The sequence below is a fragment of the Borostomias antarcticus genome (genome assembly GCF_949987555.1).
Source record: "Borostomias antarcticus genome assembly, chromosome: 17".
Taxonomy (NCBI): Eukaryota; Metazoa; Chordata; class Actinopteri; order Stomiiformes; family Stomiidae; genus Borostomias; species Borostomias antarcticus.
Genome location: NC_140250.1, coordinates 22626080 through 22638579, shown reverse-complemented (window position 1 = coordinate 22638579; position 12500 = coordinate 22626080). Strand labels below are relative to the sequence as shown.

General features: G+C 51.0%; 1 protein-coding gene across 1 annotated transcript in view; it reads left to right on the top strand.

Moving 5' to 3' along the window:
* Positions 1 to 12500, top strand: part of clasp1a (cytoplasmic linker associated protein 1a) — a 73129-nt gene that overhangs the window by 21300 nt on the left and 39329 nt on the right. Inside the window, exons 3-8 of the mRNA XM_084451494.1 lie at positions 802 to 880; positions 1025 to 1128; positions 2345 to 2436; positions 2962 to 3037; positions 3625 to 3722; positions 6077 to 6147. Of these exons, the coding sequence (XP_084307620.1) occupies positions 802 to 880; positions 1025 to 1128; positions 2345 to 2436; positions 2962 to 3037; positions 3625 to 3722; positions 6077 to 6147 (520 nt within the window). The remainder of the gene's footprint in view (positions 1 to 801; positions 881 to 1024; positions 1129 to 2344; positions 2437 to 2961; positions 3038 to 3624; positions 3723 to 6076; positions 6148 to 12500) is intronic.

The window sequence follows — 12500 nt, the reverse complement described above, 5'->3', positions numbered from 1 at the left end:
GTGCTTGTGTCCGGCCAGCAGGGATCCAGCCCACTTCTCTCTCTAGTAGCCCCCCGACACGCCTGCTGCTGGCCCTCAGGTCAGCCCCCCCGGACCCAGGAGGACAGGAGAAGTCCAGCTCGTACTCTGATAAAGACCGAGCCGTTAATACGACTAATGAGAAAACCTGTTCTTCATTAGTTTCCATTAGTATCACAGCTCCGTTCCCGTTTGTGTCACAGTTGCCGCCATAGTGACCGTATTTTATTATCAGGATGAGTTTCTCTTTCATTTTATAGTGATTTGGGGGTTTCCAAAAATTGCACCGTTGTCTGAAGTTAAAGCTCAAATGATGCCTATGTGTTGTTCTGGTGTTAGCAGGGCCACTCTCACTACTGGTTCATAGAGAAGCTCTCTCGCCCCATGACAAGGAACGTGACATACCTTGGGAGCAGGCAGCATTCCTTACCTGGGCACTGGGTTTAACTTCACTGGTTTGACAATTTGTTATCAAAGTTCTAGGGGACTATAGTCCCGCAGATATGGTATTTTCATACCCAGAAGGTTCTAGAGCGTTATCATCATTCATTAACCCTGTAAGAGCAGATAAACTAAGAATAGTGCAGTTTACCCACAATCCTTTGCACATCAAATTTGCATACCGAACTTGAACTTGGAGATGTAGACAAACTGTATGATGTATCTGTTCTAATGTTATTGAATCTGATCCCTGATGTTAAGATCACGATAAATACTTAATTTGATATTTTTAGTAACTTTGTAAAAAAATCACAATTTTGTTTTTTCTCTCTCTCTCTCCAGGTTGCTTTGCTAGGATTGGACATTCTCTCTGCCTTAGTGACAAGGTTGCTGGACCGCTTTAAGACCCATTTGGGAACTGGTAATATCATAATTTTCTCATCTTCAATATCCTAGGTTTTATTAGGCCTACATGAAAAATACTGTTGGTTTTCAGACAACTTGGCTCCTAAAACACTGTTTGCATGTGAGCTTTGGTAACTCCTCCCTCCTCCTCTCCCCCCAGTCCTGCCCAGTCTGATAGACCGTCTGGGAGACGCCAAAGACCAGGTCCGGGACCAGGATCAAACCCTGCTGCTCAAAATCATGGAACAGGCTGCCACACCACAGGTGAACACACTCGCTCATATTCTCACTGTGGAGATACCAGCATGCACACACACACACACACACACACACACACACACACACACACACACACACACACACACACACAGACACACACCTCTTTCTGTTGGAATGTACATCAAATGTTATTAACCCCAATCCCCTTGAGAATGATCAAATCGATCCTTTTCTGTTTTTTTTACCAGCTTAGTCAGCATTACTACTAGTGTTCGGGTCAAATCTGACCGATTTACAACTTTTCCTCAATCATAAATATTGTGTTTTTCATCTGATTGCCTCTAGACCTTATGTTTTCCTCCACACTACGTTGAACATATAAAATTGCTGATCACCACTTTCATTGATTTTGAGTGGTTTAGTCAAGTTCGTCACACCTGTAGGGTTCTGGGTCTAAAATGAATGTCATAGGAAATGAGTGGGTTAGACTATACTATGATCACCCAGCAGATGGAAAACACAGCCATACACACACACTCACCCATGTCTCCACACCACAACCCCCCCAAACATATTCACTCCCCCCTGTCTACACACACACACACACACACACACACACACACACATCGGAAGAGAGACCATATTAGCTCCCTTCTGGCCTCTCTCCATTGGCTTCCAGTGCGGTTCAGAATTGATTTTAAGGTTCTCATGTTTGTTTTTAAAGCCCAGAATGGACAGGCCCCCCACTACATCTCAGACCTCTGAACCCTCTATCCCACCTCCAGGTCACTCAGGTCAGCTGACTTGGGGCTCCTGGCCGTCCCACAGTCTAAACAGAAGCTCAGGGGTGACCGCGCCTTTGCTGTTCCAGCCCCTAGACTGTGGAATAGCCCCCCCCCCTCCCCCCCCTCCATTGATCCCTTTAACTCTAGGCTCAACACTTACTCATATTCTCTAGCGTTTGAATCCCCCTGATGTGGTTTTACATGATTTCATTTGATTATTTTATCTGTATATGCTCTCATTTTATACTCACCTGTTGTGTGTTGATGCTTATGTCGATGTTTTTGTGCTTAACCTTTTTTTATTGTGATTCTTACTGTACTTTCACTGCCTGCTTTGACTTGCACAGCACTTTGGTCAACGCAGGTCGTTTTTAAACGTGCTTTAGAAGTTGATTTGATTCGATAAGAACAGTTAAAACAACAACAAACAAACCCTGAAGGCTGACTGGTCTGTGTTGTTGCGGTTGTGGTTGCAGTACGTGTGGGACAGGATGCTGAGCGGCTTCAAACACAAGAACAACAGGAGCAGAGAAGGAGTGTGCCTTTGTCTCATCTCTACGCTCAACATGTAAGACCCGCCCCTCCGCCAGCATCGTCAATCAATCAATCAATCAAAGCTTTATTTGTATAGAATCGTCTGTGGTGCGGACTTCTGTAAACATCGCTGTTTGTATTGTGTACAAACGGAATCAGTGTTCCTTTTCAGCAGCGTGTGTTCGGTTCAGTTTGAAATTTGGCCACGGTTGCCGAGAGCACGGATACGCCTAGGTTGCTTCTGTGAACTTCTGAACTTCCTGCAGGAGCCACGGTTTTAAATCTAGTCTGAGTTTGATTCGGCTAATTGTGAACAGTGCTTATTATGTTTGAGAATCCTCCTTCCTTACTAAGATGTAATCATCATGCTTCCTGTCTGTCTCTCTATTCAATTCAAAGGGCTTTATTGGCACAGGAAACGTACGTTTACTTTGCCAAAGCCAAAAATCGCACAAAAAATAAATCACAAAATCACTTTCTCTCTCCGCCTTTCCGCCCTCACCCCTCCCTCTCTCTCTCTCTCTCTCCGCCCCCCCCCACCCCCCCCCCCCCCTTGCAGGTACGGGGCCCAGGGCCTGACCCTCAGTAAAATAGTCCCTCATATCTGTAATCTCCTAGGAGACCCCACCAGTCAGGTATGTGGCTCTTGTTTGGCTCAGTGTCGCTCACATCGTTAGTTCCACCGTGAATCAGTAGCATCCCTGTCAATGGAGAGATCCCCAGGTCAGACACAAAGGAGCAGATCACTGCACCATTCTACAGGAAGGGACATACGGTAACCCCCTCCCCCTAGTGGGGACCAGGGGAAGTACGCCCCCCCCCAGCAGAGAGCCATCTGCTGGCAGAAGCTGTTGGGAGCTTAGGGAATGCCATGAACAGATCATACAAGCTTGTGTGCGTTCCAGTTTTTGTACACATCAAGGACCAGTTGAGATCATTCCCAGGTATCTGTACTGTACACATCAAGAACCAGTTGAGATCATTCCCAGGTATCTGTACTGTACACATCAAGAACCAGTTCAGATCATGGCCAGGTATCTGTACGTGTCAAGGCCCAGTTTAGAACCATGTTCTCCTCCTGTGGACTATGAGTGTGGACTAGTAGATGGATAGAACTCTCACTGATGTACTGAGAGAGAGTCTAACCCAGACTAAAGAAAGTGTGTGTGTGTGTGTGTGTGTGTGTGTGTGTGTGTGTGTGTGTGTGTGTGTTTCCTGCCAGGTGAGAGATGGTGCCATGGCCTGCCTGGTAGAGATCTACAAACATGTGGGGGAGAGAGTTAGGATGGACCTCAGCAAGAAGGGACTACCACAGTCAAGGTATTCTCTCTCTCTGTGTGTCTCTCTCTCTCTCTCTCTCTCTCTCTGTGTCTCTCTCTCTCTCTCTCTCTCTCTCTCTCTCTGTCTGTCTCTCTCACTTTCTCACCCCATCTCTCTTTCTCTTCTCACCGTCTCTCTCCTCACTCTATTTCACACTCAATCTCTGTCTGCCTCTGTCTATATTTATCTTCCTGTCTCTGCATATTTGTGTCTTTCGCTTTCAGCGTCAGTCTCTCTCTCTCTCACTCTCTCTCTCTCTCTCCTTTCTCATCCTATTATCTCTTCCTTCCCTCTTTCTTTACACCCCCCCCCCTCACTGTCTCCCCTGTAACTGGGTCGGGTTGATGAGTGGTGCAGTGCCTCTCCCTCCCTCCTGTGTGTTAGGGTGTCAACCCACATGAAGACCACACCTCATTAATCAAGTAAACATATGGGTGCGGGGCGGGGGGGGGGGGGGGGGGGGTGTAGGGGGTTTCTGTGCCTACATCTGGGCCACACCTATCTGCCTGGGAACACCCGGTCACACGCAACGAACGCGGATCCGTCTCGGATCGCGGAACGCGACGGCGGAGACGCGTCATTTTCGGAGACGCCCCGAACGGGACTTGACGAGATGCATTCCGTCACCTTTCATTTCTTGGCGGTGAAAACGTGGGATGTTCTGTGAGAAGTTAAGGGAGGGAGTGCAAGAGAGAGACCGCCCCGGGGATGAGTCAGATCCCAGCCAGCTCCCAGCCTGTGCGTCGGGTGAGGGGGGGGAGGAGCAGCCCCAGCCAGTTGTCTGAGTGAGTGGTTATTTCAGAATGTGGCCTAATGGGAACATCTGTTCACGGCACCCTTAGGGACATCTGTGTCTCTGATCAACCCCCCCATCCGCCCTCCTCTCAGCCTTTTACTACCGTGCCCACAGGCCGCCGCCTGCTAAGCATTCTGGGTAGGAGGAGGAGGAAGCCCTCAGATCTCAGTTTTATTTAACTAACTCTCTTCTCTCCCTGTCTTCATTCCTCTCTGTCTCTTCTCGTCTCCTCTCTTACTGTCTTCAGTCTGTCCTCCTCCCTCTGTCATAACTCTCTGTTTTACTGTCTATGGCTTCCCCACTTATTTGAATAATAGGGTGCGGTCACAATAGCCTGCGTGTTTATTCAGAGGGGCGAGGGTAGGCATGCAGGGTGTCCTGCCCTGGCTAAGCTCATCAGTGCCCCCCGTCAGGAGAGCAGGGCTGTATCTGGGATTAGATTGGTCTGGGATGAGGCCGGGGTTCGGGGTGGGCTGCTGAGTGGGCTCTGTGCCCCCCCCCCCCGTCTGTGCAGTGAACTCTGAACCTAATCCGGTTAGTCAAAAGAGATTTCCCAGCAATTAAAATGGTGATTAGAAAGATCAAGATAAGCGCTCCTCCTCTCATATCCGTATGCTCCATTAGCACTAGCAAGAAACTGCCTTCTGTGTTCAACCTAGAACAAAGATTTGAATACATGCCAGTCTTTTAAATTGGATTTGAATGTATCGTATGGACACACGCACACACACACTCACACACACACACACACACACACACACACACACACACACACGCATACAGGGTGTCCTTCCATTTAAGCTGTTTAGCAAACTCCAGTAAAAGGGGAATACTGGCTTAGAACTACAAAGTCAGTTGCATATTTGCATAGAGAGGAAGTAGCGAGTCGAGAGTTGGCTAGAAATGAACGAGGATGTTAAAAGACAAAGATAAATTCTTGTTAACTGAACTCTACATTTGGCTTCATTTACAAGTCGCTCTGTAGAAAGCCTGAAGGGAAGTGGTGGGATTCGCTGAAAAAGGATTCAACCTGTACATCGTTTCCCACTGTTGACATCAAATTACTTTTTTACTAGAGATCGACCGATATGCATTTTTTAGGACCGATACCGATGATTGCCAAGTTGAGGTGGCCGATAGCCGATATTTAAGGCCGATGTTCAATATCACCAATCACCAACCATCACCTGAATGTTGCCGTCTAGAACAGGGCAGGCTAATGAGAGTGAGACTGAATTCTGCTACTAATCATGCAACCCATAACCAAGCATGCCCAGTGTGGTAAGGTGTTAACCTAATACTAAGACTCCTCCGGGTTCCTTGGCGACGTGCACACGCACGCTCGGTAGCGCTCACCACCATTATACGGCTCTTTGGCAGACCCAATATCGGCTTTACGAAGCCGATATCCGATATGGCGAATGATCGAACCCTCTCTTTGAGTGAGGGTTCGATCGATCCAAAGACCAGCAGGTCTCATTCGTCTTCCGGTCTCTCAAATGTCCTCTCCTGTTCTCTAACCAGCTCTCTCTCCTCTCTCCTCTCCTCCCATCCGCAGGTTGAATGTAATCTTCAGCAAGTTCGACGAAGTCCAAAGATCCGGGGGCATGATGCCTTCCTCAGCCTCGGGTGAGTGTCCCCTGACCACGTCCGTCCACCGGGGGCGTCCCGGGTCCATGCTTGCTAGTTCAGGACGGCTCAGGCCGTGTGGTACAGTCGAATAACGGCAGGCCTCTTACCGTGCTGCGATTGTCTGAGCCGTGAAACGGCGAGCTCGTTCGTTTTGTCTGGCGGTCTAGCCTCTCCCAGACGGGCACAGGGCAGACGGGCACAGCTCTGCGTCTCAGTCTCTCACGAGAGAGGTGCTCCTACCGGGTTACCGGGTGTTCACTCTGGCAGGTGCTCCTACCGGGTTACCGGGTGTTCACTCTGCAGGTGCTCCTACCGGGTTACCGGGTGTTCACTCTGGCAGGTGCTCCTACCGGGTTACCGGGTGTTCACTCTGGCAGGTGCTCCTACCGGGTTACCGGGTGTTCACTCTGGCAGGTGCTCCTACCGGGTTACCGGGTGTTCACTCTGGAGGTGCTCCTACCGGGTTACCGGGTGTTCACTCTGGAGGTGCTCCTACCGGGTTACCGGGTGTTCACTCTGGAGGTGCTCCTACCGGGTTACCGGGTGTTCACTCTGGCAGGTGCTCCTACCGGGTTACCGGGTGTTCACTCTGGAGGTGCTCCTACCGGGTTACCGGGTGTTCACTCTTGAGGTGCTCCTACCGGGTTACCGGGTGTTCACTCTGGAGGTGCTCCTACCGGGTTACCGGGTGTTCACTCTGGCAGGTGCTCCTACCGGGTTACCGGGTGTTCACTCTGGCAGGTGCTCCTACCGGGTTACCGGGTGTTCACTCTGGCAGGTGCTCCTACCAGGTTACCGGGTGTTCACTCTGGGCGTATTTCTCTTGGATGGATGTAGCCGGGAGTTAACTGGCTGTGGTTTTTCATAATTGTTTTGAGAATCAAATCAAATCAAACTTTATTTGTATGGTGCGTTTCATACACAGAGGCAACACAATGCACTTGAAAGCAATGGGAGGGGGGTGGGCATAGGTCCCACCCCTACATATTCCAAAGGGTAGCAATAAAACAGTATCACCCGGGGGCCAGAGAAGTGAGCTGTAAAAATTCTTCCCTGACCTCTCTCAACGAGACGACTGAGCAAGCTCCTGGAAAATGTTTGTCTATTGGCTAAGGACATTTACAGAGCAATAAAAATGAGCCCAAAAACTCCTCATTGGGATTTTCTAGCAAAAGCAGTGTTGCTCTTCGAGGCGGGAGCGCTTGTCATCGTGCAACAGTCTCTTGTTTGTTTTTAACCCTTTTAACCCTGAAAGTACAGTGACAACATTTTCCCTATAATACTAGAAAGCGCAGTTTCTCAGCTTTCAGCAAGTGTTGGAGTGAGGAATTTTTTAGATTTGTTAGATATTTTTTTTATATTATTAAATATTTGTTAGATATTTTTAAAATGTTGCTGGTGACGTGGTCGTATCGAAAGGGTTAAGTGGTGCAGCCGCTTCTACAGTATGCGTGATGGTAGCATGAGATTTAGGCCGGTTGGGAGTAGCCAAAACCGTTGCACGCCAGCAGAGGGCAGTAGAGATCGCTCATAAACCTGCAGCGCTTACCTCACCGCCTGGCTGGGCATTTTTCGAGCGTTGGCGTCCTCTGATGTTCCCTGCGACTGAGGGTGGGGAAAAATCCCCCGGTTTACTGTCTTCCCTCCGTCCTCCTCCTGTCTTCCATCCCCTCCTCCTCCTCCCTCTCTCCCCCTCCCCCGGCTGTCCGAGCCCCCGTGGCCTACGCGTCCTGTCCTCCCCCCCCCGCGGCCGTCCTGGCCGTGCGCTGGCGTGTTGTGGGCGGGGCGGGGAGGGGCCTGGAGGCCAGACGGACAGCCTGGGGCTCAGGTGGACGGGTTCCCCCCCAGGAGGCTGGCGTCCACCGGGTCTCTCGTATGTCTCGTTCCCTCAGCGTAGCCGGGCCAGAAACAGACCGTCACGTCACCGTAATCCCTGCTAAATCAAATCAGACTTTATGAAAAAAAAAGCGCATTTCATGCACGAAGGCAACGCAAAGCGCTGCTAGGTTTGGGCATGTGCGTGTCTGTGCGAGAGAGAGTGTGTGTGTGTGTCTGTGTGTGTGAGAGAGAGCATATTGACGTGTGTGTGCCTGTGTGTGCTGATTATTTTCTGTTGTCGAGTGTGTAACCAGAGCTCAGGGCTGTGGTGTGTGTGTGTGTGTGTGTGTGTCTGTATGTGTGTGTGTGTGTGTCTGTATGTGTGTGTGTGTAACCAGAGCTCAGGGCTGTGGTGTGTGTGTGTGTGTGTGTGTGTCTGTATGTGTGTGTGTGTGTGTGTGTGTGTGTGATGCCTGGCTGACTAAGTCTCATTTTAGCTGACAGGCTGCATGTTTATTTGCAGGTAGAAGGGCTGAGCTGAGGAGAACGCTGGAAGCATCAGCATTTAGGGATTCGCTCCGTCACTCTGCTTCTCAAGGGCAGTTACAGGAGAGTTCACCAGAGTAGACACAGATTTGAGAGACAGATCAAAGTTGTCAATCACACACACAGTCACACGTACACACACTCGCACACACACACACACACACACACACACACACACACACACACACACACACACACACAGACACGCACACATGCACGGCAGCACACACACACACACACACACACACACACACACACACACACACACACACACACACAGACACGCACACATGCACGGCAGCACACACACACACACACACACACACACACACTCACACACATGGACACGCACACATGCACGGCAGCACACACAGACCATTCAGTGAAATTCTGTAATGTCTCTGCATTTTGACGTATCACAAGCAACTCTTTCTGATGTTCTTTTTGGGGATAATGGTCCTTCAGTGATAGCGTTGAGGAACGTTGGGTTGGGGGCGGAACGGTTCCCAGACCGCTGCTGCTCCTCAGAGCTTCGCGGTGGGGCCGCCACCCTCTCGTTGCAAACTCATCCCCTCAGATTGATTTCGGCTCACGCCGCTTCGATGACAGTTTAATTTGAAAGGGAAAAGTAACATATTACTCACGACGGCCGTTAACCCTCCTGCGCTCGGACCCCTGGCTGTTTTTCCTCCTTACGGTTGAACTCAAATTAACTCATGAGTGAACCAATCAATCAATCAATCAATCAATCAATCAAAGCTTGATTTGTATAGCGCATTTCATACCCAGAGGCAACACAATGCGCGCACAGAGAACAAGGGAGGTGGGCATACGACCCACCTCTACATATTCCAGTGGGAAGCAAAAAAACAGTAATCACCCGGGGGCCGGATAAGTGAGCTGTAAAAATTCTTCCCTGACAACAGTGTGACTTACGTTTTGCCGGCAGCACACAGAGGACCTGCTGAATTCTGAACAGTTCCTTCATAAGGAGAGAAACGCAGTCATGAGTGTCTATCCAGCTTACAGCAGGGTAATGGTTCCAAGTATCAAGAAAGGCAGCTTATATTGTGAATGGAAACTGAAGCCTTAGCTAATAGCCTAAGAATACGCCCAGGCTCTTGTGGTGAAGTGTGTGCCTTTGGCGTGGACACAGAGGTCACTGAAGGGCAGAGTACACAGCACAGGGCACAGCATGGTAATGAGGCTCTTTGACCGGAGACCGATCGGGGTCTGTGTGACTTCCCATGAGAGGAACCTCTTTCTCAGCCTCCCAGCCTCTGCCTCAGCCTCTCTCTGCTTTTGTGTCTCTCAGCCTCTCTCTTTCAGCCTCTCTCTCTCTCTCTCTCTCTCTCTCTCTCTCTCACACACTCTCAGCCTCTCTCTCTCAGCCTCTCCCTCTCTCTCAGCCTCTCTATCTCTCTCTCTCTCTCTTAGCCTCTCCCTCTCTCTCAGCCTCTCTATCTCTCTCTCAGCCTCTCCCTCTCTCTCAGCCTCTCTCTCTCTCTCTCAGCCTCTCTCTCAGCCTCTCTATCTCTCTCTCTCTCAGCCTCTCTCTCTCTCAGCCTATCCCTCTCTCTCAGCCTCTCTCTCTCTCTCTCTCAGCCTCTCTCTCTCTCTCTTTCAGCCTCTCCCTCTCTCTCAGCCTCTCTATCTCTCTCTCTTTCTCAGCCTCTCTTTCTCATTCTCTCTTTCGGCCTCTCTCTGAGCCCCCCTCTCTCTCTCAGCCTCTCTCTCTCTCAGCCTCTCTCTCTCAGCTACTCTCTGCCTGGACTCAGCATCGTTGATGGACAGAAACAGGTATGTTAACGGTGCTCAGTGTGTTGTCAGGGTGTTAACGATGCTCAGTGTGTTGTCTGGGTGTTTTCCCTGTGATCTAGTAGACCTGCGTATGTTTGATAACCATTGGGATGACAGCATTTCACTGACCGACCTCAGTTGCGGAGGTATCATCCAGCCATCCTGGGTCTGCTTGCTCAGAGTGTGTGCTCCTCAAAAACAAGCTTCTCATGAACTTTCTACAAGAGAAGCTCGGCTATACGATTTCACCTATGGTTGCTGGAGTGTGGCGCTAATCCCGAGACACGGCCTAGAGATCTACAGCATGTCGGCCTAGAACACGACCCAGCTGACAGGAAAACGTGAGCTTCAGCGTATCTGGGGTCGGATGCTGGTCCGTTCCGATCCCCTGGCATCGCGCTGGGCGGAAAGACAGGATATGTGAGACGCTTGTCTGTATGTTTACAGAATGTAAAGAGTTACTGGGAGTGTACAGTTATACAACGACACTTTTCTGCCTGTAAGGCACTTCGGAGAATCCAGTCCCAAGTGCAAAAACAAGCTCGATGTTCCAAACCTTGGAATGACCCTTTAAGATTTATTTACCAATTTGCACGATAGCGCCGATAAACTCCCCCAGTAAAAGCCGGTTTACTCGCAGAACTTTGTCTGGTTCTGATTATGCGGGGCACAGTGGCTCGGTGCGTCACACCGTCGCCTCCCAGCAAGGAGGTCCCAGGTTTGATCCCCACATGGGCTAACTCACAGGCCTCCTCCCCGTGCTCACATGTTCTCCCCGTGCTCACTCGGTTCCCTCCACATAGAACCTCAATATGAAAAACATGCAGAAGAGCAGATGCTCTTCAGTCCGGTCCCTGACCAGGACTTGGACTGAGCACTTGGACTTGATCTCCGGGCGCCACTGACGAGGCTGCCCACTCCTCCTGACTGCCCACTGCTCCTGGCTGCCCACTGCTCCTGACTGCCCACTCCTCCTGACTGCCCACTCCTCCTGACTTCCCACTCCTCCTGGCTGCCCACTCCTCCTGGCTGCCCACTCCTCCTGACTGCCCACTCCTCCTGACTGCCCACTTCTCCTGACTGCCCACTCCTCCTGACTGCCCACTCCTCCTGACTGCCCACTCCTCCTGGCTGCCCACTTCTCCTGACTGCCCACTCCTCCTGACTGCCCACTCCTCCTGGCTGCCCACTCCTCCTGACTGCCCACTCCTCCTGGCTGCCCACTCCTCCTGACTGCCCACTCCTCCTGACTGCCCACTCCTCCTGACTGCCCACTCCTCCTGACTGCCCACTCCTCCTGGCTGCCCACTCCTCCTGACTGCCCACTCCTCCTGACTGCCCTGACCACTGAAGGTGTGTGTGTGCGTGTGTGTGTGTGTGTGTTGTGCGCGCGTGTGTGTTGTGTGTGTGTGTTGTGTGTGTGTGTTGTGTGTGTGCTGCGTCGCCCCTCGCTCACGTGTGTTTGTGTGTGTCACGTGTGGCCAATTAAGACCCCTCAAGGTCCAGGAGCTATTCAATTAATTTGAATTAATTGACCGTCTGTCCAGGTGAGGACGTTCGCTGTTTCACCTGAAGCTGGAGGCACAGACTGTGTCTCTGTTGTGGTGGTGGGGGGGAGAGGGGGGGGGTGTGCAGTCACAAGACCTAGAGCTGGCAGAGGGAGCGAGGGAGGGAGGGGATGGAGAGGAGAGCAGGGTAGAGAGCGAGAGAGAGAGAGACGTACACAGTGCTGGAGCAGCGTTGTCTCTCAGACCGCACTCATTCGCTGCTCTCTCCCTCTCTCTCTGCGTGGAAGGAAGGAAGGAAGGCTTGCGCCATGACAACCGACGAAGGTAAGGGCAGGCTCGTTAATGTCAAGGACGCTGTGAACCACTTTTACAGGGTTCTCTCTCTCTCTCTCTCTCTCTCTCACTCTTTCTCTCTCTCCTCCCGTGGCCTGAATTAGACGAGGAGCCTATGGTGGAGAGAGGCGGTGGGGGGGGGGGTTTGGGGAGGCGTAAAAATCGTGTTAACTCTTTCTGGATGCCTTCTCGTTATGCTGAGCCTGAACGTTAACGCCGTAGAAAAGTGGGCGGTGACGTTTTGACAGGGGCGGCGGCCAACAACACCTCGTCACGACCCGGCGGCGTCTCAAACGCAGCGGCGAAACGTTGTATTTCACAGCCGGCTCGGCCGTGCCCTCAGCC